The 24,255-nt window shown below is 47.7% G+C and overlaps 1 protein-coding gene across 50 annotated transcripts in view; it reads right to left on the bottom strand.

Moving 5' to 3' along the window:
• LOC132008419 (MAP kinase-activating death domain protein) overlaps positions 1-24,168 on the bottom strand; it is a 39,641-nt gene extending 15,473 nt beyond the window's left edge. For 4 of the 50 annotated variants that reach the window (XM_059386996.1, XM_059387006.1, XM_059387020.1 and 1 more), the window contains exons 1-23: positions 23,868-24,168; positions 20,583-20,729; positions 19,384-19,980; positions 18,582-18,885; positions 18,038-18,169; positions 17,296-17,409; positions 16,545-16,625; positions 14,950-15,128; positions 14,439-14,674; positions 14,092-14,248; positions 12,820-12,923; positions 12,538-12,728; positions 12,057-12,181; positions 11,551-11,690; positions 10,639-10,740; positions 8,829-8,931; positions 8,266-8,452; positions 8,016-8,166; positions 7,495-7,701; positions 4,614-4,705; positions 3,971-4,054; positions 3,443-3,601; positions 80-188 (exon numbers count right to left, since the gene is read on the bottom strand). In XM_059386996.1, coding sequence (XP_059242979.1) covers positions 80-188; positions 3,443-3,601; positions 3,971-4,054; positions 4,614-4,705; positions 7,495-7,701; positions 8,016-8,166; positions 8,266-8,452; positions 8,829-8,931; positions 10,639-10,740; positions 11,551-11,690; positions 12,057-12,181; positions 12,538-12,728; positions 12,820-12,923; positions 14,092-14,248; positions 14,439-14,674; positions 14,950-15,128; positions 16,545-16,625; positions 17,296-17,409; positions 18,038-18,169; positions 18,582-18,885; positions 19,384-19,980; positions 20,583-20,644 — 3,616 coding nt within the window. In that variant the 5' untranslated portion in view covers positions 20,645-20,729; positions 23,868-24,168. Of the gene's footprint in view, positions 1-79; positions 189-3,442; positions 3,602-3,970; positions 4,055-4,613; positions 4,706-5,673; positions 5,728-7,494; positions 7,702-8,015; positions 8,167-8,265; positions 8,453-8,828; positions 8,932-9,292; positions 9,353-10,638; positions 10,741-11,550; positions 11,691-11,927; positions 12,182-12,537; positions 12,732-12,819; positions 12,924-14,091; positions 14,249-14,438; positions 14,675-14,949; positions 15,129-16,544; positions 16,626-17,295; positions 17,410-18,037; positions 18,170-18,581; positions 18,886-19,383; positions 19,981-20,582; positions 20,730-23,867 lie in introns of all 50 variants that reach the window. The other 46 variants (XM_059386973.1, XM_059386980.1, XM_059386998.1 and 43 more) reach the window with 24 other exon arrangements.
• Between the last annotated feature and the right edge of the window lie 87 nt (positions 24,169-24,255).

The raw sequence follows: 24,255 nt of genomic DNA, 5'->3' as shown, positions 1-24,255 counted from the left end.
ACATGTTCAGCGCTACCCTCATCCCCAGCTGAGTCCAGCTTTCTTCCAGTGCAAGAGGCCTTCCCAGTCTGTGTCTCACCTAGGAGTCCCTCGTAGAGATAGACTCGCTGGCTTACATCCTCAGACGAGCGAACTGGGCTGCCCACCAGCTTCTCCTTGACACTTGGCTTCAAGCTGTGGGCTTTCCCCTACAAAGAGGTGACAGGTTAGCTGCCCGAGGTACCAATGGTCAGGGCAACGTAAACCACACAGCGCATTAAGAGGCCCACACACCCATTAACCTCTGCTAGCAACATGCACTCAAGCAGTCCTGCTTGTGCTCGATGCTCGCCTCAAGGATTGGACCAGATGTCAATCTCATAATGCTGTTTTGGGCTGTTGCCTCCTACAACATGCAATCACATTTTCATTTTCCTTGTCTTTACCCTAGAGTCTCTGTAAGACTCTTTGATCTTTAAAATGAATAAATAAGAAGCGAATCCTCTGTAGCAGCATGATGCAACAGAAGAGAACACTGGTTCTGAAGACAGACTGACCAAGATTCAGATCCCTGCCTCTTACTAGCTGTGTGACCTGACACGTAAAATTTAGCTTCTCCGAGTGTTGTTTTCCTCACCTGTCAAAGGAAGGGTAGAATATATCTACCTTGTAGGACCATTATGGGAATTAAATTAGAAAATACATATAAATGCCTGGTACATGGCTGGATGGGATAAATGTTAATTTCCTCCTTCCTACCATCTCTTAGAAATATCTGTCCCTTAGAAAAATCACTAACTTTACCTGCCGTTTCTGCAATATTAGACTCTCTATTCATTAAAAAAAGATTTCAAGTGGGTAAAGAGGCAAATTTCATGCCCATTTCACAATTCATGCAATAGCATGAGCAGAGAAGCGACTGATCAAAGGTTATGAGGCAACACCTAATTAGTGTGTCTACACGCCAGGCTGGGTTCATAGCCCAATTCTTTGTTCAATGGACCATACTGACTTAATATAACTTATTTCTTGCTAAAACAGCCTTCTTTTTTTGAGCCAAGAAATTTAGATAATTGCTCTTGGCAAACCAAACTGTACAAAAACAGCCCTTGCCCATCAGCACAGAACAAGCATGAATTTGTCCCAGGAAGGTGCCAGGAAAGGCCACACACAGCTGAATGGCTTCTTGCAAGACCTCTATCCCATAATGTCTATTTTAACATCCAGAATGGAGGCACACTAGAAGGATTCAAAATACTCTCATTAAAATTTCTATTTAGACTCAAGGAGAGTTAAGGCCATTAATTCAAATGGCTCTGATGACTCTCAGTCCCATTTTCTACCTTTGCTCAGGGATGTCATTTGCCCTATTAGAAACACATACTCGGAAAGCCCTGAGGGTGGGAATGATCACTGGTGTTAAATACTTCATTTCATTTAAATTTCATCCTCCCTTCTCCCCACAAACCAAAGATAAGGACCTTTAAGCTCCTATATGGAATACCATTCTCAGGGCTCCTGAGTGGCTCAGTAGGTTAAGTGTCTGCCTTCAGTTCAGGTCAGGATCCCAGAGTCCTGGGATCAAACCTTCCATGGGGCTCCTTGCTCAGAGGAGAGTCTGCTTCTCCCTACCCCTGCTCACAATCTCTCTTTAACTCAAATAAAAATTTTTAAATAAATTATTATTATTTTAAAGATTTTATTTATTTGACAGAGATCACAAGTAGGCAGGGAGGCAGGCAGAGAGAGAGGGGAAAGCAGGCTCTCTGGGCTCAATCCCAGGACCCTGATATCATGACCTAAGCCGAAGGCAGAGGCCTAACCCACTGAGCCACCGAGGAGCCCCTAAAAATTTTAACAAAAAAGGATATTCATTTTCAACTCTAATCAGGTGATAAGTGTATCAGAGTGCTTAATGCTGCCTCAAGAGCCTCGCATACACCAAAATGCAGTGTGTCTAAAGGCAAGGACTAAACAGAATTACTTTAATTCCAACTGATCACTGCCTTTTGGTAGGATGTAGGGAGAGCTCTTTTTTTCCTAAGGCTTTGTTCCCCTCACCTGTCAGAAGAGATGAATACAGCAACATGCTCAACTCCAAACTTCTTGAGAGTGAGAATATCTTATTCACTCTCTTTCTTTACAGAATATAGCACTTAGTGAATCACTTAATAAATATTTATTAATGAATGAAAATATCAAATAACTGTTAGAAATATGAGAAAATAAAATGCTATTTTATTTATTTATTTTTAAAAAGATTTTATTTATTTATTTGTCAGAAAGAGAGAGAGCACAGGCAGGCAGAGTGGCAGGCAGAGGTGGAGGGAGAAGCAGGCTCCCCGCTGAGCAAGGAGCCTGATGCAGGACTCAATCCCAGGACTTTGGGATCATGACATAAGCTGAAGGCAGCCTCTTAACCGACTGAGCTACCCAGGCATCCCTAAAATGCTATTTCATTTTATTTTATTTAAGATTTTAGTTATTTGACAGGCAGGCAGAGAGAGAGGAGGAAGCAGGCTCCCTGCTGAGCAGAGAGCGTGATGCAGGGCTCGATCCCAAGACCTCAGGATCATGACCTGAGCCGAAGGCAGAGGCTTATTAACCCACTGAGCCACCCAGGCGCCCCTAAAATGCTATTTTATTTTATTTATTTTTTTTTAAAGATTTTATTTATTTATTTGACAGAGAGAGAGATCACAAATAGGCAGAGAGACAGACAGAGAGAGAGACGAGGAGAAGCAGGCTCCCTGCTGAGCAGAGAGCCCCATGCGGGACTCGATCCCAGGCCCCTGGGATCATGACCCGAGCCGAAGGTAGAGGCTTAACCCACTGAGCCACCCAGGCGCCCCTAAAATGCTATTTTAAAGTGCTATATAAAAAGGGGCGCCTGAGTGGCTTAATCAGTTAAGCGTCAGCCTTCGGCTCAGGTCATGATCCCAGGGTCCTGAGATTGAGCCTTGCATTGGGCTCCCTACTCAGTAGGGAGCCTGCTTTTCCCTCTCTCCCTGCTTGTCCTCTTTCTCTCTGTCAAATAAATGTCTAAAAAAGAAAAAAAAAGTGCTATATAAATAGAGTAGTGACCAGAATAAAACCACACTTTTGGCAGAATGACACAAAATGAGAGGTGTCATTGCCCTGACATTGCCACGAAGACACCTACCTCCTGGTCTAACTGTAAATATGGGAATAATTGCTACATAGGATTTGAAGCCCTAATGTGCCTGGGAGGGGAGTCCAACTCATCAGTGATCCAAGAAAGGGTCCTTAAAGCCCCAGATCGTAAAGTAAAATAACTGTGAAAAAAGCCTTAAAAACATTTTCTTTGAAGCCAAATACATGGGGATAATCCATTCCTTACTTCCTCTTTTCCTTCTAATTGTCCCTAATGTTTCATTCTTTTCTAACCCACTCCCCCTCCCATGAAAGAAATGACCTCCTTTTGTTAATAAACAAAACTTACAAAGATGGTGCTGGTAGCAGAGTTGGTCTCAATTTCACTATCAGACAAGGTGCCCCGAGAGCTGGCCAAGTGGGCGCTGCCCTCACCGCCTGGACCATCACCCGCGTTGCTGCTCAGGTCACTGTCTGCTCCAAGGGTCTCTCCAGAGCTATTACTCACCTGGAAAGGAAAGAAAGGTAATAAGGGATATTCCCCAGCAAAGGGCTCCCAGAAATGCCCAGCTGTTAGAGCTTTCTACTGCCATCAAAAACAAAACAAAAACAAAACAAAACAAAACCAAAAACAAGCAAAGCACTGCACTTCAAAGGTGTGTCAGAGAGCCTCTGGTAGTACCTTCTTTGTGAGATGAGAAGCCCTGGGTGAAATCTCAGGGTCTGATCGCGCACACACAGACCTATGCCAGGTGAGCATCTCACCGTGAGAACCAAGCTGACATGAGACTAAGAGCCTCCAAACGAGAAATCACCCGCCTTTCCCAAAGGGGGACTCACACCCCACCCACACGATGCCAGTGTGGTGTTCCCCTACCACGGTGCTAACTTCAGAGTCCTGACTTGAGCTTCGGATCATAACGGCTGGACTCACACCAATGACAGAGTCTGGATCAGTCCTCTGAAACGACACGGGGACTCGGACACATTAGAGGAGGTGTCCCACCCACTCTCAGTTTTCCTAAGAAATACTGTACTGTCTTCCTTCTCCTCAACCCCAACCTACTATAGTCATCCCTAAACAGGTCATGAGACGTTTATTTTTTTCCTCAATATAAAATATACATGACTTGCATTGATGAAAAATAATAAACACTAAAGAAATACATGCTCACTATAGAAAATACACGAAAGAATGAGGAAATAGAAATAAGCCGTAAACCTACCACTAACATGAATCACTGGTAAGGTTTTAGTATACTTCCTTTCAGTCGTCTCTACAAACATTTTAAAAATAAAATAGGAATCATACTGCACATAGCCTTGTAAAACATTTTCCTGTGTCACTAGATTTTTGAAAACACAGTCTTCAGTAGATACTAACGTAATATTCCGTGTATGTACTACACTTATTTCATCATTCTCCCATCACTGGGCATGCATTTTTTTTTTTTTTTAACTTGAAGTATTCTGAGATTGCAAATTTAATGCTCACAATTCCCAAAAAGGTTGTCACAAACCTGGGAACCAGATGTCAGGCTCACGCCACTGTCCGCACTGATCTGGGACTTTTTCTCCTCTGTCTCAAAGACGGATTTGATGACTTCGGGCCCTGGGTAGGGGAAAACCTCTGTCACTCCATACACAAAGGCAAGGGGCAGGCTGGTGAAGGGAGTGGGACAGCACACAGCCAGGTCACACACCTCAGCATGTCCCAGTCACCTTTCCAGGGACTGCCCCCACATCAGGCCCCACTGGAAGAAGTCCCCAGATGCCTTTAAGAACCAAGTAGGACAAATGAAACCTGGCCTCAAGGGGTTCTGCAGCCATCTCCACAACCTGAAAAAATTCTCAGCAAATCATTCTAAAACAGAAAGCTCCACAAGTAAATGTCTAAACCACATTCCCCCATATTCAGAGTCGGAGCTTCACTGGTGTGTGAAACCAATTAAGGGTCCCCAGGCCACTCAGTGCTTCCCCAACAAATGTGTCGAAAGGAGCTAGAAAAGGACAGGCCCAGCGAGATACAGAAACACCAGCTGTTTCCGTGGATACTGACTACCCCAACCCTACATTTCTCTACATTTGAGATAAAAACCACCCTCATTTTTTCCCCACCCACCCACAGTGGTATGGCAGAAGGACAGAATGACAGAAAGCAAGAAAGCGTGCCTAGGCAAGCCGCCAGAGAGAGCTGGGAAGCTACAGACTCAACATGGAGGGACAGCAACCATCTCTGCCAACTGTGCCCACAGGCCTTCTAACGGGTGAGGGAGATACCAGCCAATGAGGGGCACTGAAATAGGCAAACATTCTCCCCACCAACTCCGGAGCAATAGCGAACCATGTTCTTACGCAGTAGATGCCCTGATTACAGCCTGATTGCTAGGAGGATGAGGGGAAGAACAGCCTACGAGTCACATACCTGTGAGTCCCATACCACCTACCTGCTTTCATTCCAAATACCTCCCAAGAGCAAATTTGGGGGGGTGGGCTGACAAAGGGAGCCTGCCCCAACTGGGCCTGGGGAGTTGGCAGGTATGGGAGATTTGGGAACAGGAAGGGGCATTTGTTCCTTACTCTGTTTTTCCAAAGCTTTTTGCTTTTTCACTTCCTGGTGCTTGTTCCACAATTCTACCCCAGATGCAATGTAAGCAGGAGAGAAAGACAGACAGAGTCAGAGGCTGGTCAGACAGAATGGAAACCCACCCACCCAAGCTGATTCAGTCTCAGGCACAGGATTACAAATCAAGAGATAAAAAGAGATCTTTGTTGGGGGGGGGGTTAAAAATCAAGAGATCTAGTGCCTTCCATCCCCACTCATGAACTAAAGACTCTAAATTCCTAGCCTGAACCCGAAAGTGGTAGGAAGAACCCTGCGGAACACTGGAGAAGGCGCTGCCTTCGCTCACGCTCCTCCATCTTGGCGTGAGGAAACTGACGCCTCTGGAGGCTGGAGTACTTTGCTCAAGATCACGTCACTTAGGACCAGTTTAAACTTCCATTGTGCCCTGCTATCTCTGCCAAATGAGCTGGGCAACGACAATTTTAAAAGATTTCAGACAAGACAGATGATCACCTCAAGCAGCCAAAGGGGTTCAGAAGCATGAGTACCAATCTGTGTGATTTGCTGGACTGGACAGAGGCCACTCAGGCAGGCAGTCAGCATCCCTCCTTGCCTCTACCAAAAAAATCTGATTCACCCTCAGAATCAGCATCTGCCCTGCCAAGTGACCCATTCTTAGCCAGTCATGGGGAAAAACGCTTCCAGTAAAGGTGACAGAGAACGTGAAATACTCAAGAATAGCATCTTTGTTGGGGTAAAGAAGAGAGAATACTGATGATAGATTCTTTTCCTGGAAGAACCTGAGTATATCTACTTAATCAGATCTCCTACTAGTTTCCCAGATGAGGAGGTAGAGACCCGGAGAGAGGAAGTGGTTTTCCCAAAGTCTCATTCCCAGCTGGAAACAGATATGGGACTAAAACCCCAGGCCTTCAGACTTGTGCTTGGGGGCCTTTTCTAAAACGTGGCATCAGACAGGAGGAAGGCAGGGGTGACGGCCTCTAGGACACTGTTCTAATGGCTTAGAGAAGGGGAGCTCCCCAACGAAGGAAACTGGTGCCTCATCCTCATTTATGGGAACACAAAACAACTGCTAATGGTATGGCAAAGAAGGACCCGTTAGAAGCATCCTGCCCGCAGAAACAGAATCAGACAAAGAAAGACGCACAACCTAGATGACTCAAGGTCAAGTACAGAGAGAATCAAATGCAGGTGCCACCCAGAGAGCTCACTAAAGAACGGCCTTAGCGGGAATGGAGAAACACTCCACACAAACAAGCTCTTTATCAAGTCCAGGAAGGAGAGGGTTAAAGAAAAGCGGATTCAGAAATCTATACCTTGAGGTCTAGAGCCCAGGGAAACAGGGTTGCTGGACACCCCCCAGAGAAGCAAATTTGAGGGTAGTGTCATGGCTGGATGGAGGTAAACTGGCCCAGATAATCATAATTTTATAGACCAAAGATGTATCTATAAACTTCCTTACAGCTTCCAGGAGCTCATATGGCTCTCCACTGTGAAGAAATTCAGACATAAATAAAAAGAGGCACCAGGAACAGAGCTCAGACTCCCTTTACTTAGAAGGCCTCACTGGCCTTCTAAGCAAAACCTCCTTCCTTCCTTTAAGATGTAGGTTGGGCGGGGGGGCGAGTAAAGGTGGCGTAAGGGATAAAGAAGTGCAAAGAAACACCATCAGAAATGGACGCAGACCTGTCTCCCTCTCTAGAAAGCAAAGCATGGGGGAAAGAAAGGCAGGATTCCGGATGAATTGAAAGGAGGGAGAGGTATTTAAGAAGCCACAACCCTCCCTCCACCACACCAAACACAGTGATACATACCAACAGATGCTACAAAATTTTCTTCCTTTAAACTTCTGGTGTCTAGTTCTCTGGGACCCTTTCCTGCAGCACTTGGTGCCCGAGGTCCCAGCTGGGGAACTCTCAGCTGTGCCATGGCCTTTGGGTCCCCCCGCCCGGACAGGCCAGGATCCTTGCCGACTGGGGTATTTACACTCTCTGTTGGACTTTTCTTCCGCTTGTCTGGTTCTAGGAAAAGATCAAATAGAGGAAGAGGTCGAAACAGACACAGTGAGTGGGAATCGAGCTATGGGAGTGAGGTGGGAGAAGAAAGTCTACAGGAGGATGGAGAACAGAAAAAATGCAAGGAAAGAAAAGTGGATGTCTTATTTTTCGTGACTGGAAAGTACCCACTATCGACAAACGTGCATTAAAAAAATAAATCCCAAAGCCTGATAGGAAGCAAGCTTGACCCTGAGGAACTTGTAAAAGAATGAGTTCCCTTTCCTCGTAATCAGTGGGAGAGCTGTGGATGGCACTGGCCCAGCCAGTGGGATCCCTACCTTTGCTATAGTAGTGGGTCTGGGCAATCTCCAGAAGCCCAAAGATGCTGGCCATACCCCCCAGACCCGCGTGGGCGTAGGACTGCTCCAGGCTGAGCACCGTGCACTTGAGCAGGTCTAGCATCCCCTTGTATACCTTCCGACTGACCTCCTGCAACGATAAGCCAGGGCCTAGTGTTGGCAAAACTGCCTTCGGTGTCCAGGTCCTTCTTCCCACTGATGCCAGCGCCCCTCGCTCCCAGACACTGACCACGTCGGGGATGGCGTCCTGCCGGGCATCGTCCTCTGACTGCACTGAGCGATTCAGCTTGCTCAGGACAAAGACTCGCAGCTGCTCGCTCTCCAGTAGCCGACGCACCTTTTTCATGTTGAGCCAGCCAACGCCCTGGCCATCCAGCACGCTGTGGACCACCTCCTTCAGGAACTGCTGGTTCTCACTATGGGGTCCACACACCACCTCTGCGGTCATCAGCTTCTGTGCGGAGCACTCCCCAACCCTGACCCACTGGCCTTCGCCAGACTAGATGCTTGCCTCCAGGGGCGGAACACAAACCAAGTCATCGGACGTCCAAGTCCCCTGCACCCCCTGTCCCCCCCACCCCCCTGCGTACCCAGCACTGCAGTTCCATTCTCCTCGCCGGCGTGGGCTACTACCTTCGCGCGGGGAGTCAGTCAGAAAGGGCAGTGCGCGCAAGACCTGACTTCGTCTGCCCAGCTGGGAGGTGCTCTCCCACTCCTGAGCAACCCTAGAGGGCGGCACAGGAATCGCTACCTCTATCGCAGAACTTTGGAAACAGCCCAGCCATTTATTACCTAGAATTGCTGGATCGACCCTGAGGTGATGGAGGCTCTCTTTTCACTGTTGGGCTGTGTTTAATAACAGATGACTTCTGGTCCACTAAGGCCCTCCTGTTTCCTATAGCCAGGAAGGTAGGAATGACAGACATCACTACTGTGGTCCTGCTGCCTGTGTCAGCACCGCCCTGGGGAGCCACGTTCCACACCCACTCCCCAGAAGGGCTGGGCGAGGGTGGCCCCGGGCCATCACACATAGGTCGAAACCAGCCATGGCAATGTGGAGGAGGTGGGGATGGAGACTCAGGCCACTCCACATGCACCAGCAGCGCCCCACGGGCAAGCACGGGCGTCACGGGGGAGGGGCAAGGCAGGTCACTCATGGGACACTGCTTGCTCCGTGCAGAGGATGGCCCTCAGGCAGGCACGAAAGATGCTAGGAAAAAAAAAAAGATCATGCACAGCTCATGGGCAAGACCCACCTTCACCACTCCCGGGGCCGGCTTCAGTAACAATCTCCATTAGAGTATTTAGCCCAAATACTGGGACACAAAATACACAGTTAGTAGGTGCACCGTGATACCACAACCCCTGTTCCCCTCAATGGAGCTGTATGTCAGACCACCTGAGGATTCTCCCAAAGCTTAGTGCACATAACCGTAGTTCTCAGGCACCTCAGAGCTGGAAGCCAAGAGATCAGGAAACCACCAAGGCTCTAGGAAAGACCGTCCTTAGGGCTATGGTCTCTAAAAGCCAGGGGCAGCGTAAATGACACGAGGGACCTTCAAGTACTGAACAGGCACATGCATGAAAGAGGGACTGCTGGTTTTCATGAAACATCTCGCACAGGGGTCCAGAGGGCCTGCCAGTAGGCCGAGAGAGGAGACCCATCTTGCAGATGCTGTCATGGGAAGTGGGGTGGGGGTGTGAGGCCGGAGGCGGATGGGAGCGAGAGGGGCAGCAGATGAGTAAGGCGTCCGCATGCGATGAAGGCATTTCAACCGCTTTCCTCCCCAACTACATCACATGAAGCCAGTGACTAACCCTCTTCCTAAGCTACTGAGTTGTGTGTGGATTCGTGCCACAGTGCTAGTTAGCCCCCTACACCTCTAGCTATCACGTCTCTTTGCCCACCTACCCTATGTTCCCATCCCCATCAGAGTACACTCCTTTGATTGCCGGAGTTTTTAATCACTGGGGAGAGAAGTCAGTTAAAATATATATGGAGCTCTTCTCACTATGCTCTCTACTGTAATTAAATATTTCAGCCCAATAGCTAGAGAAAACAAACAAACGTCAAGAGAGTAAATTCCGAAGAGCCCTTCAGACCCTCCGAGCTCACAAACGAAAATCAAATAAGGTCATAACTGCTCTTAGAAGCCAACCAGTACTACCTGGCCCACCCACAGGGCCCATCGACGTGAAGTCAAACTGAGAGGCTTCTTGGCTCTGTAAACAGTGCCAGGCTCTCGCAACCATCCCCCGGCGGGCCAGCTCGCTGGGACAGAGCCCTCCTCTGCTCATGCAGCAAGAAGCCGGCAGATGATTGGTGGCAGCTCATGACCCCTTATGGATCGCCCCAGAAGCAGTTATGGCACAGCCGCTGGTATCCTAAATGACACAGCAGAGCCTCCTCTCCAGCTACAGAGACCATTCCCATCTGAAAACCAGTCAGAGCCCATCATGTGCAGTGAAAGCCATGAGAAGCGGTATGAGGGGCCACAGCCAGATCAAATGAGCCATCATACACAGGGTTCCTGACAAGCACCCGTAGGCCTGAGATATCTCCCGGAGAATCCTGGTTCGGCGGAAGGAGGGCTGCAGTTACCTTTCAGACTGGGGAAGGGTGTGGTCTTCTCTCGCGCACCTTTGGTGGGCAGTGTGAGGTTTGAAAGACTGAAGCTCGTACTGTGGTTTCGATATAGGCTGCCTGTCAAGGGGAGGGTGTGAGAGCGATGAGTTAGGAGCACAGAGAATCAAAGCTGATGACTGCACCATCAGCTCCATCTTCTTCCTTTTCAAGCACAGCCCCGGTACCTCTGATCTACCACAGAAAAGACCAAGTCTGTAATTTAGAGCAACCAAAGGGGCAGCTGCCAGGATTGTTCAAAATCCAGTAACAACTTTCTCTGACCACCTCCCCTGGTAACAGCCAAGTCTCTCACCAACCGCTAGCTCGGTGTGAAAGCTGACTTTATGCACTTTTGGTCAGATGTTGACGCTGCCCTTACCTGGCTTCTGAAAAAACTCAGTCATAATTATTCCTGATGCTGGCTATCTCCGGTCCCTGGTCTGTCCTTAATCTTTAACTGACACCACCCCGCATTTCCGGCCATATTCTCTAGGCACAAAAGTCAACCTCATATACATTCCTCATACAGATTTCCAAGTGTGTTCATGGAAAAAGTCCTTCACCAGGCAAAAAAGGTATTAGATACAGAACCCAAATCCAATTTGACCATTGTATTTCCACAAAATATATGACGTTTAATACAACGACTCTCAGTTGACTGCTATCTTACCTGAGATAGACTGAAACCTCCGGGGAGAGAGACTAATCTGTCCCTGTCCTTTACTGTCTTCCCTGGAAAATACCTTATTCATTGTCATCCGAACAAGCTGGACTGAGGCTCGATACCAACAGTCCAGCCCTACACCTGAGGTTCTAAGCAGCACCCACCATGGCCAGGCTCTATTGCAGACCAAACGGGACAGAGACAGGAGAGCTGAAGGCACTTACTGGCAAAAGACATGATGCCCCCGAAGCCCTCGGTGCTGTTGTTGGAGATGGTGGAGGTGGGTGAACTTGCGCGAGAGTCGGACTCTGCCTCAGAGTCGCTTGCCAGTTTCAAGCTGTTGGGCCGCAGCAGCTTTTGAGCCCTTGAATGCACAGTGGCACCTGTGAGCCCCAGGCAAGGGTACCTAGTCTTGGGAGTGTGGGCCTGGCCTGCACTGCCATCATGGCTCCCTTCCCACAACTCGTATATGCCTAGATCAAAGCACCAGCCTGGGATGGAGGGCAACCAGAGCATTTGGACTTCTCCAACTATCTGATTAACCCTCCACTGCAGTGCGGTCCTTCAGTCACCCATCTAGAAGGAATCCCCAGGCTCTCACCGATTGCCATTGACATGTTGGCTGAATCGGGGAGTGTAACTTTCCCCCTGCTCATCATCATCTTCCTCAGGGGGAAGGCCATACTGGGGCTCGAAGTATGGATTGTCATAGGTTCGCCGGCGCACTGACCCCTCTCCGATTTCTGTCTGGTGCCTGTCCGTGTTCGATTTGCCCATGCTGGAAGGCACGGCAGAGAGGGGCTTGGAGACGCCTACTGCTGCCTTATCGTCCACCTCCGTTGAATCGGCAGGTTCCTAAAGGGCACATTAAATAAAAACTAGTCACCTGGTGCCTAGCAATACCTTCCTGTATTCTCAGATTAGCAGGGCCAAGCCAGGCCTATCAGGTTCCCATCTCCTAACCTAAGGGAATGAGAGAGAGAAGATCTCTGTGACACCCCTGGTGTCTGTGCCCACAAACTATGCAAAGGGGGAATCTTAGCTAAGTCCTGAACAAAGCCCAATGAGCTCCTTCTGTGTCTCCTAGGCTCTACGCGAGGAAGAATGTGAAGCGGCAAATTAACAGCTTCCGCCTCGACTTTCTGACAGAGGTGCAGCCCACGTGCCCAGTAACAGCTCGCACTCATCCACCCTTCCAAGTTGCCACGCACAGCATTAGCTCCATGGATGACGGTGCTGGGGCTACTGCTGGCGGTGATGCTGGAGCTGGAGCGCAGCGGCGGGTTTTCCTGAGAGTTCTTGCTTTCCGGGCCCACTTCCTCAGATTCCTTCTGGTTCTGCAGCTCATCGATCTTCACCTCGCTGGCATCCCCCAGCGCTGCATGCGTCAACGGATCCACATCTGCTGAAACCCAAGGGGGCAGGTATAGACCGCACGGTCCCAGAGCCCCAAACACTGCCCGGAGCGAGCCAGTGTCCCCAAGTACACTTACTGGGAGTATCACCATTGATGTCACACTTCATCATTTCACTGACAAAGTCACCAAGGGAGGAGTAAGAAGAGCTTGAGTCATCATAATCCATACTATCGCTGCCACTGCAGAGTGAAGAGCCCAAAAATAGAAACAAAAATAAAAATACAATGGAAGGAAAGGGAAGAGAAAAAGAATCAGTGATCAGCATTAGGAAAAATAAAAAAGCAAGGACTCTCATACACACACACACACACACACACACACACACACACACACACCGGAGTATTACTCAGCCATAAAAAAGAATGAAATCTTGCCATCTGCAACAACATGGATAGAACCAGAGTATAATACTAAGTGAAATAAGTCAGGGAAAGAAAAATACCATATGATTTCACCCATATGCAGAATTTAAGAAACAAAGCAATCAAACAAAGGAAAAAAAAAAAAGACAAACCAAGAAAGGAATTCTTAGAATCTTTTTTTAAAGGTTTTTATTTATTTATTTGATAGATCACAAGTAGACAGAGAGGCAGGCAGAGAAAGACAGAGAGAGGAGGAAGCAGGCTCCCCGCTGAGCAGGGAGTCTGATGCCCGGCTAGATCCCAAGACCCTGAGATCATGCATGACCTGAGCCAAAGGCAAAGGCTTTAACCCACTGAGCCACCCAGGCTCCCCAGAAAGAAATTCTTAATACAGAACAAGCTGATGGCTACTGGAGGGGAGGCGGGTGGGGGGTGGAACAGGTGATGAGAATTAGAGTACATTTATCACAATAAGCACTGACTAATGTGTTGAATTGCTGAATCACTGTATTGTACACCTGAAACTAATATAATGCTATATGTTAACTACAATGAAATTAAAATTTAAAACTTTTTAAAAGGGGGGGGTTCCTGGGTGGCTCAGTTGGTTAAGGGTCCAACTCTTGATTTCTGGCTCAGGTCATGATTTCTGGGTCGGGGATCAAGCCCCACTCTGCTAACTGCAGAGTCTGCTTCTCCTCCTCTCCTTCTGCCCCTCCATGTGCTCTTTCTCTCTCTCTCTCAAATGAATAAATAAATCTTAAAAAAAAAAAAAAAAAAAACCCTGGGGAAAAAAAAAAGAGGAGTGCTCTTAACTCGAGGCCAGGAAACAAGATAAAATAAGTAAGCTAACACAAAACAATTAATAAAAATATAACCACAGCTTCAAAGACCAAAATCTAAGTCCCACAAGGCTTTGCCACTGTGCTCAATAAAGGCCAGTGAGCGCCTCCTTTGTACCTTAAAAATCGGTTCTGCCGCTCACCTGTCATCAGTGGGCTCAGAGTCAGAGTCGCGCTCTGGGGGCACGCTCAGTGCCTCGGCCAGCTGGGAGTTGCTATCATAGACTCGATAATGGATGGGCTGTAGCTGATGGGCATACCACTTCGGCTTGTCACCAATCAGGGCTGGATCAAACATGTCTACCCAAAGAGAAAGAACAGAGTTAGCAACAAGGAGGAAAAAAATAAAACAAGAAGAGCATAAAAGAAAGATAGGAAAAAGTCTGAAGCCAAATGGGAATGGAAGGGGCAGGTCAAAGCTGCCCCAAAGAAAAGGCAAAGGGAAGGGCCATCAGGGGACAAAGGCAGAAGGTGGGGCAGGTGTGCTCACTGTTGTGGATTCGCTGGAAGGCGTAGTTGGTGGGGTTCAGGATCCATTCTCCGAAGTACTCCACGGCCTGAGTTCTGGCCAGCTTCTCTGCAAAAGGAGTCTGCCGGGGACGTGAGGCTAGAAAGGAGCCAGCTTGAAAAGCTACCACGGGCCGAGGGAAGAGACGCAGGGTACGTGTGTGCATCTGGAAGCCCTGCAGCACGTTGGGGGAGTTGAAGAAACGGACCATGGCCACTCTGGGGAAGAAGGGGATGGTGAGATGATCCGAGTCCCGCACCCTGCACCGTAAGGACGACTGCAGTCTGAGGTCTCAGACCACCTCCCCAAGCCAGCACTTCACAGGGAGAAGGATCTTAAACAAGCATTGATCTCTCTGCACTCAAGGTCTAAAAGGCCTGAGAGTATGAGGAACCAGAACTTCTCTTTGCTTTCACTAAGGTGGCACATGCAGCTACTGATAGAGCAGAACCCAGTTGAAGAGCACGTGATTATCCAGTCAACTTGGTCGTACCTCGTTGCAACATCCACAGAATCCACATCATTGCCATAGATGAGTGGGTTGAATTCAGTGGAAGGTGTGGACTGCAGGTCGTTAGAAGGCCTTCCCAAGAGAAGGGGGATCTCTTGGCCTTCGTGGAATTTTTCCAGATTGAGGATGGGCTGGGTGTTGAGACTCATGCTGGCAAGGGCCTGTGGAACAACAGGAAATCCCCTATGGAGCGCAGCAGATTCCTGGGTAGCTAGGCAGTCATCTCCTAGGAAAGAGTCTTTGACATAAGAATCCAAATACTTTAACCTTCAGAAGATAATCTGAATTATACAGGCTTTCAGTTTAAGCCAACCTGGCTCAAGGCAACTTAATCAAATATGGAACCCAGGGCAATAGTTTCCAAATTTATTTTAGTCATGAAATGTTTTTCAGTCTAGACCAGCAATGCTTCTTAAATATTAACGAGCACAGGAGTCACCTGGGAATATTGTTAAAAATGCAGATTCTGGTTCAATATATCTGGGGTGATTCCGCACTTTTAACAACCACAGGCAATGGTAATGCTCCTGGTCCGTGAATCACATTTCAAGTAGCAGGGGTAAGAACATAGGAGTAATGAGCCCAGGGATCTTAATTCCTATAAACATTTGAAGTACAATTCTACATATCAACCTCTCCATCTTATTAGCCATACTAAAGCAATCATCAAGAACGAAAACACAGCAAAGGCAGGCAGAGAACTGTCTCAACTTGCAATCCTCACCAGTCCCGGCAGTAACAAGACACTGTATTACTTCAGTGGGGATGAAGCAAGTGAGAGGGAGAGGGATGCTACAGAATGACCCATTTGAGCCCAGACAGATATCTAGAGGTACTGCTGAACAGCTAAGACAACACAGAGGTTCCTAAAGACCCTTCAAATGAGAACAAGGATTCCTATAAAGAAATATGGAGCTGTCTACTGGTGGTCCTACATAACACATACAAGAGGAAGAAGAAATGGGGCCCTGCCATATGTTACCTTCAGGTACTGTGCTCGGCATGCAGAAGAGGAAGAAAAGCAATCAATGAAAAATTTATTGAAAGGATTACTCAAGAGAGGAATTTTTGAAGAAAGCATTTACGGGGACCTAGGGATCAATTCAAAAGGAAAATATGAAAGGAGTCAGATTGTCCAAATGACTAGCTCCTTCCTTACAAGACAGACAGAATGCCCTAAGGCCATAAAGAATGGCAGATATGAGGGGCGTCTGTGTGGCTCAGTGGGCTGAATGTCCAACTCTTGGTTTCGGCTCAGGCCATGATCACAGGGTTGTGAGATCGAGTCCCACATTAGGTGCTGAAATCACTGGGGAGTCTGCTTGAGATTCTCTTCCTGTGCTCCTCCCCCTCCCCATGCACACTTTCTCTCAAACTAAATAAATCTTTAAAAAAAAAAATCTAAAAGCCCTTTTTGAGATTCATCCTGATACCCAGAAATGGGACACACCTCTTCTTAGCTAAGAAAATCTAATCCACTTGACCTCTGAAAGGAAAGTGGCTCTTAGAACAGCTACAGCCTCCAGGCCGCCCTAGAGTAGCCACTGCTCCCTTCCTTTTCTTCTCTCTTCACCCACCTGCTTCAGATGCTTCTTCAGCTCTAATGATTCTGGCTCTGGCAGGGTTGGGAGCACCTCTGCATTGGTGGGGGCAATCACCTGCACCAGAAAAACAAAAAAAGGCATGACCTTGGAATTAATTACTCAGGAGTTACTCTTACATAGAGGCGGTAACAAAAATAGTAAGTTGTATACACGGTATTTTCACCCATATGTGAGTATGTATATCATATATAGACATATATTTAAAATACACACATACGTAAATAAAAAGAAATACACCTCGGTGTTACTAGTGACTATCTCTACATGCTAGTGCTGTGGTTTTTATTTATTTATACTTATTTGGATTTTTAAAGTTTTACAACGAACACATATAAGGGTTACTGCTGAAGTCTGAATGTACTCGTGCCACAGAATATTAATATGCATTTTAAGTCTGCATTGAAAGACACTTTCTCACTAGAAACCATAGCCCAGGAGAACCATCAGGTGAGCTACACTGTATGTCGTGTTCCCACGATCACAACCGCCTTACTGCTCCCAGATGCAAGGCAGCACTTCACTCCGGCAAAACTAAATCTGACACTCCTTTGAGTTCTAACCAGGGCGTATTAAGCCAATAAAGCAAAAGCTAAGCATTTAAAAGAATTGTTTCAATGAGTCACACAAGAGAAATCACCTAACTGAGGACCTTCCTGGGAAGGATCTAGAAAAAGAAAACACAATCCTCTTCTAGAATCTATAGTCCCTCGGCCAAGAACCTCACCCTATTGCTGTCCAGATCCACCAGCCATACGTCATCAGGCATTTTGAAGTCCAGCTTGTAGAGGAAGAAGCTGGCAGGGACCCCGATGATGTATGGAGTTGGAGCCAACAGCAGCTGTGGGAAGAAAAAAGAGGGTAAGAAACAAAAACTAAATCTATTTCAATCACTTAAAGAATCAGAATCTTTTTAGATAAGGAAATCCAGATCCATAATCTCTTTTCCAAAACTCTTGAGGGTAGGTGTGTTTCTGTATTCACAAGTTTTCAGATTTTAGAGAGGTAATAGTATATATTCTGTACATTATATAACACCTACAACAGTGTAGCCAGAAACCTATAATTATTAGCATTTACATTTTTAAAAATTTTTTCATTTATTCATGGGCGGGGGGGCTTGAGCAGGGAGGAATGGCAGGCAGAGGGAGAAGCAGGCTCCCCACTGAGCGGGGAGCCTGACATGGGGCTCGATCCCAGGACCCTGGGATCATGACCTGAGCAGAAGGCAAATGCTTAACCGACTGAGCCACCCAGGCGTCCCAACATTTACTTTGAAAGTAAAAACCAAAAATAACACAAGTTTTGACATCAAATCAGTTCAAGTTAGGTCATGGTTTACGGACCTGTAAGTTATTATAAGGGAAGAAAGATGAGTACTGATTTACAACTTCTCAGCACTAATCTCCCTCAGAGCTGGACAGAGCTGGAAAGTAGAGGTGACAAAGCCAGAAAGCACCTGCACTCACCTGTTCTGCCGATGCCATGCAGGTGGGCAGCAGTGGGATTACAGGAAACATATACTCCAGTGGGTAGATCATCGCCACAAATGCCATCACAGACATGGAGAGGGCATTGTAGTCTCGGGACTGTAGCACCACCTGCCGCAAGCCATCCCACAAGGATGGTTCAACAGCAAGAATAACAGGGATGAGAAAACAGTTTCCAGCGCTACCATTTAATTTCCATCTCACCACGCACAGGGCTCCACGAACACAGCTTTCACAGTGATCTCTGCCCCATGCCTTACCTTCCTGGTTCTTGTTCCCCCCAAATTCCAGGACCACTCATCGGAACAGAACTACTGATATTTCCGGAGAATTAGGTCAGTCTAGTTAAGGATAATTCAACTGAGTGGCAGACCCTCTGAATACATTCCACTGAGAGTACCTTAATCCAGCCCACAACTAGAGGGTGCCTCCTGTATACCTGGCATATGTTACCGTCTAGGGACAAAAAGATGAAAAAGATGTAGGCCCTGTCCTTAAAGGTCTAGAAAGCTGGCTCTCTCACCTTGTGCTCTAAGAGGATGCAGGTTAGCACCTGAAGACAGGCATCCACACCCAGAAGTTCCAAGGGAAGGTGCAGTGGGAAATCCACCAGGGTGAATCGAGAAGGGTCTGGAAGAGCAAAGGTCAGAGCTTGTTGGAGCTCCTGGGGTAGGACCTCAATGTCTACTCGCTTCTGCCCAGAGACGGGCACTGGGGAACGAAGCAATCGATAGATCCAGGCCTCAATCTCTCGAAGGTCATGAAGAAGGGCACTTGACTTCTCCTCCACTAGCAATGATCCAGTAAAGATGCGCCACATAGTGTCCCTGAGGAGCAGACAGCAGGAAACAGACACATAAGCACCAGGAGCTGATACCCTACTGCAACACAATACAGTAGCCACACAGTAAAAATCATATCGGAAAAGCCCTATCTTTGGGCTCAGCTAGGGCTGGAGGGTATATCCAAGAGAACAAATGTAAAAATGTATACATAGGAGGACTTATATTCCTGCCTGCATGAAACATCGAACTCCAAACATTATTATGTTAGGCAGTCTAACTCTGTAGCACTTTTTCCTTAGACAGGACTAATACAATATGCTTAAAGAGGTGTATGAAGGACCGCAGGCTATGTTTTTTAATGATTGACCGATTTCTTTCTTTTAACAAAAATTTATTCTTAAACGTACAAAATGGTCTAAGACATCACTTCATTCTAGCCATACGAAGGACCTCAGGCTTCAGAGGAAATTTCCTGCCCCTCACAGACCGACTCATCTCTAACTGCTTCCCTCTCTTCTGAGTGTCAGCAGCAGACTGTACCTTTGTATGCCTCGAGGGATGCCCAGTTTCTTGCCCAGCAGCCGCTCGCTGCAGCAGTCCACAAGACGTTTGAGGGTGTACAGACATTCTCGGAAGGTGGAGAAGAAGGGATAGTGGCTGAGCACACACAGGGATGTCAGAGTACTATTGCGTGAACGGCTCCCTGCCTTGGCCCGGGGTTTGACCCGAGGAGACTGATTCACATCGGGGGCGGGGTCAGCACTGGGGGGTTGCAAGGACAGGCCGGTCTCTGAGGTCTCAGTGCCAACCTCTTCTGATGCACAAGTGGCACGGGGTCCTTCCTTCCCACGTGACCCTGCCCCACCTTCCCCCTTTTCTTTAGGCATACGCTTCTGGAAGGAGCGGTAGAAGTTAACACAGATGCCATAACGAGTGACTCCAGTGTCCTTGTCAGTGAGGGTGAAGACGAAAGAAGTGTCATCCCGCAGACTCATGCGCCGCTGACGCACACTCAGACAGCCCTCAGGCTGGCAGAAGAACACTACATCTGGGGGCAGGGGAAACTCGGAGTGGTCCTCCAAGGGGTACCGCCGTAGTAATTCAGGAGTCTGGGCCACACTATCACTGCTCGGGTGCCTGCAGAACATAAAGACGAGTTCAGCAGCCTGAAGGGAGAGGATGCCATTTCAGATGTTCACCATGGTCCAGAAATGAAACTCAAAATACTATTTTGGATAAAGTAACCTAACTGCTGGAAAACATGGGTGTGGCTGACAGCATTGAGCCGGTAGGCTAAATGAGATCTGTACTGTCATGAAGATACCAATCTTGAAATGCAAAGAAAACTGCAGCAACAGAATTATTACTAATGCCTTCAGATGATTACCACTTTAAAAGGTGTATTAGCTAACGAACTACCAACAGAGAGTACGTAGGTAAAGAGCACAGCCTACTTTTCTTTTTTACAAAATTGGGAAACTGAGGTATACAGGGTACATTTGCCCAAGAACACAGGGATGCTAGATAAGAGCAATTTTGCTCTGTCTCTGTTCCTCTGGGCCAAAACTCTCAATCCACCTGACTGCTGTTTCCACAACTGGCGCCAGTGCACCTGTCACGGTAAAATAACAGGGGAAGAGTGAGGAATGCAAAACAATGTGGGTGTCAGGAAGGCAAGTAATTACACGTGTTGTGGTCACTGCATGTGACAAGACGAAAACCAGTCTCTTCTTAGTTACCTGGCCCCTACGATCACTAGATAATCAAGTAACCGAGGACAGAGCTTCTTCTTTTGCACCATGGTTCCAAATTCACCAGTTCATCTCAGAGAAACTTCAAGGCACCACACAAGGAGTCAATGTTCCCAGGAGGAATTCTGATGTTATCTGAAAATTCAAGTCCAATAGGAAAAAAGTACTGATAAAATCCACTGCTGTGCCCAAGGGACTCATCCGCCTCAGCTTTATTCCAGCCAGGGTCAGAGGTCAGAAGGGCTTCTGTTTTAATCCTAAAGATGAGAGAACATGACACTTTTCCTAGTCCAGAGCTTGATCAAAGCTGATGAACTCACAGAGCCAAATGTCAAGAAGTAGGATAAATAATGGCTCACCTCCCCCATCCCTACAAAGCAGCTCATTTCCAGCCTCACTCCTGATGCTCTGTTTCTGAAAAAACAGACCCCGTTAGTCTCATCTGGATTCAGTCAGTATGATAACAAAAACGAAGTCACTTTTAGGACAGCTCCAGGGTATGAGGATCCAACCAGACTCTAATCAGCACTAATCTGTCCTCCTACCTCTGGATGAAAACCTAATTATTTTCTGTTCTAACATTCTGCATTCAGCTTCATGTGAAACTACCATAAAAACCGTATACTTCATGCACTCAGACAATAACAACAGAGGGCTTCTCTACCCTGTGCACTCTCAGATGAAGGAAATCTATGTCCCAATTGCTTCCCTAAACCATTTTTTCCTTTCCTCTTCAAGCAAGAAAGGGTCCCACGGGTTACCGCTACTAGCTCTGCCCTTGGTGCTGAATCATAGTCTTTATTCTAGTCCCAGGACTAGAATCAGGGATACAATGCACACAGATGAGACTTTGTCCTTGTACCTCTTACACAAATGAAGAATTAGATGCAGAAATAACAGAATTCCTGCAAGAACAGGGAGAGGTGCTCAGAGGAACCGTAAACCATAGTCCAAAAAGCGGGAAAAGCTTACATGGTCTTAATTATAATTTATGTCATATTGGATCTCCATACACTTCTCTAAGCAAAATGTTTCACTCCACTATAAGGTTATCTTCAGTGCATACAGGATTCTACTTCTATACTCTACACAGGTCACACTAAGACCTCCTTTGCTACACACACAGATATTCCCATTACACTACATACACACACGCAACTCCCATGCACTCCCACACCCAGACATGAATAATCCCTGTATGCTTAAGGTTCTATTTGATTTAGATAATGAATTCTATCTTTGTCTTCCCTGCTTAATAATAAATAGACTGCTCTGCAATACTCTTGAATCCTCAAAATACTGCTCCCTCCCTTCTCTTGCTCCCAATAGAGGAGCTGCAGGTAATAGGATTCAGTATTGTCTCTATAGCGACCAGGACTATTTATAGCATAGCCACAGCCCCTCCCCTGCTCTGTGACCACAGAGTGCTAGCAGCTGCTACTCCAGAGTGGTCCAGGGCCCATAACAATTCATTCTCCTTGAATCTAAAGACACTTCTTCCACTGACAGCACCTGCTAATTATTACATTATCGTCTCCCCATCTATTTTTAGATTATACTTTGTTCTAAGCTCTGGATTTTGAGAGAGATCTCTTCTTTCCATGCAACCCAACCCGAGTTTACGCGTGCCATATGCCCATTTCTAGGTTATCATTACCACCCAAAAAGTCCTTTGGTTCTCTCCAGTGCCATGGAATCGTGAGCAAACTGCAGAAGGTGGGGCACTGTTATAAAGTTGATCTCTGGTCTTTGCAAGCAGAGTAAGAAAAGGAGGGGAAATAGAAAAATGAAAAGGGACATGTGTAAAAAGTGTTATTCTTTAATTATATGAAAATTGCTTAGGGCGAGAGCCGATGTATCTTAAAATAAAACAATTTATGGGGCCAGAGCTCAAGGCGAAGCCTTGAAATCTATGTTTACACTGAAAACCAAGAGCCCTTTCCTGCCAAAATTTCAACAATCACATGTGAAGTGTCTTCTACTAATATATTAGGGCATCAGGCCTCTAGCTTTGGTGGGATCTTAGCCCTGCCACTTAGAATCATTTGATAAAGCTCAAGTCATTATCATGCTCTACCATGTCCATCTCCCTCCGGAACTACAAGGACCCTGAGATCTTGTGACTATTGCAGCCCTAGTGATAGGATAGATTTTTAGCCACACTTCATATCTCATCAACAGCCACTACCTCTGGTTATTCCGATTGCAAAGATAGGCTTTCCTCCACATTCTCTCCCCTTCCCATAAAGACTAACATCACCTATAACTCACATCCTGTCTTCATATCAACCAGACTCAGACTCTGCCTTTTGCCTCAACCATATTTACAATAGGGAGTCCCTGGTTCTCAGCTCTTATGTTCCAAAGGCATCAAACGCGTACCTATCTGCTTCCCCATCCACTCCATCCAGACGCAGATTTAGAATCCACAGACGTTAAGTTCTCTGTGTCTTTTCAGCCTACAAATGGCCAGGTTTAGCAACGCTTTGGATTAGTCCCTCGTTTTGGGGCAGAATGTCATAGTAAAACCACAGGAACCGGAGAGCGAGATGACATCTTTGCTGACGTGAGCACAACAGAAAGCTCTCTCCCCTCCTACCCAGGCAGTGACCTTGCTAGCGCATCAGCACAGACCGGTCAGCGTGGGGGAGAACGAGAGCAATAAGGCAGGCAATAGGCAGGGTTGGAAAAGAGGCGAGGACAGGAAGAGGAAGAATTTAAAGATGCGCGAGGATGAGGAGGGAAGCAGTTGCAAAAAGATGAAATGGTATCTCGATTCTCTAACAAGCCAGTTTTGAAACACCAAAAAAAAATTTTTTTTTCTTTTTTCAAAAAAACCCAAACATGATCTCCACCCCGTGATCAAATATAAGGTGCACACGGCGCGCGCGCGCCAGGTGGTTATCCCGGCTCCGTCCCCGGCAAGACAGCTCTGCCCGCCCCCTCACCTGCTGGACAGTTCTCCCCCGCCCACGCTCCGACCAGCGCCACCCGCCAGCCGGGCCGGAATCGAGTCCAGCCACCGCCAGCTGAGCCCAGTCCTGCAGCCCGCACCTCTTCCGCTGCTCCGAGCGTGCCCTCCCTTCTAGCCCCGCCTCCTTCCCTCAGGACCCCCCGCCGTCCCCCTCCAGACCCCACGCCCCCCATCTCCTTTAGGGCCTCTCCAAAGGTGGCTTTCCCCTAGAGCCCCTGTTTCCTCTCAAAGTCCGTCTCCCCCGGAGTGCCCCGTCCCAAATACCCTCCCAGGACCCCCTGTGGCCCGGGCCTTCCTACCTCCCGATCCTAGGGGAACCGGCCGGGCCCAGCCAGACGGCCCCCGGCAGCGGAGTGTCGGAAGCTCGCCGTCTCCGGCGCAGCTTCGAGCGCGCGCCAGTTCCGTGTCTGCACCGGGGGGCGCGTACCACTCGGAGCCAGTGAGGGAGGGAGAGGTTGAGGGGGCCGGGGGCTGTACCACGCACCACCGGGGGGGGGGGACAGGGCTGCACCAAGCCCAGGGTGAAGGGTGGAGCTAACCTCGGGAGAACGGCGGCTACGCACACACCTATCCTTGTGCGAGTGGGAGGGCGACGGGAAACGCTGGGCCAGCCCAGTGCCAAGCGCGCCACGGGGAGGACCCAAAGGAATACATTTTGTCTAGGTTGCACGAAGAGATTTTAATTTT

Source organism: Mustela nigripes, unplaced genomic scaffold, assembly GCF_022355385.1.
Source record: "Mustela nigripes isolate SB6536 unplaced genomic scaffold, MUSNIG.SB6536 HiC_scaffold_148, whole genome shotgun sequence".
Lineage (NCBI taxonomy): Eukaryota > Metazoa > Chordata > Mammalia > Carnivora > Mustelidae > Mustela > Mustela nigripes.
Note: the sequence above shows the minus strand (reverse complement) of the source record. Positions and strands in the feature narration are given on the sequence as shown.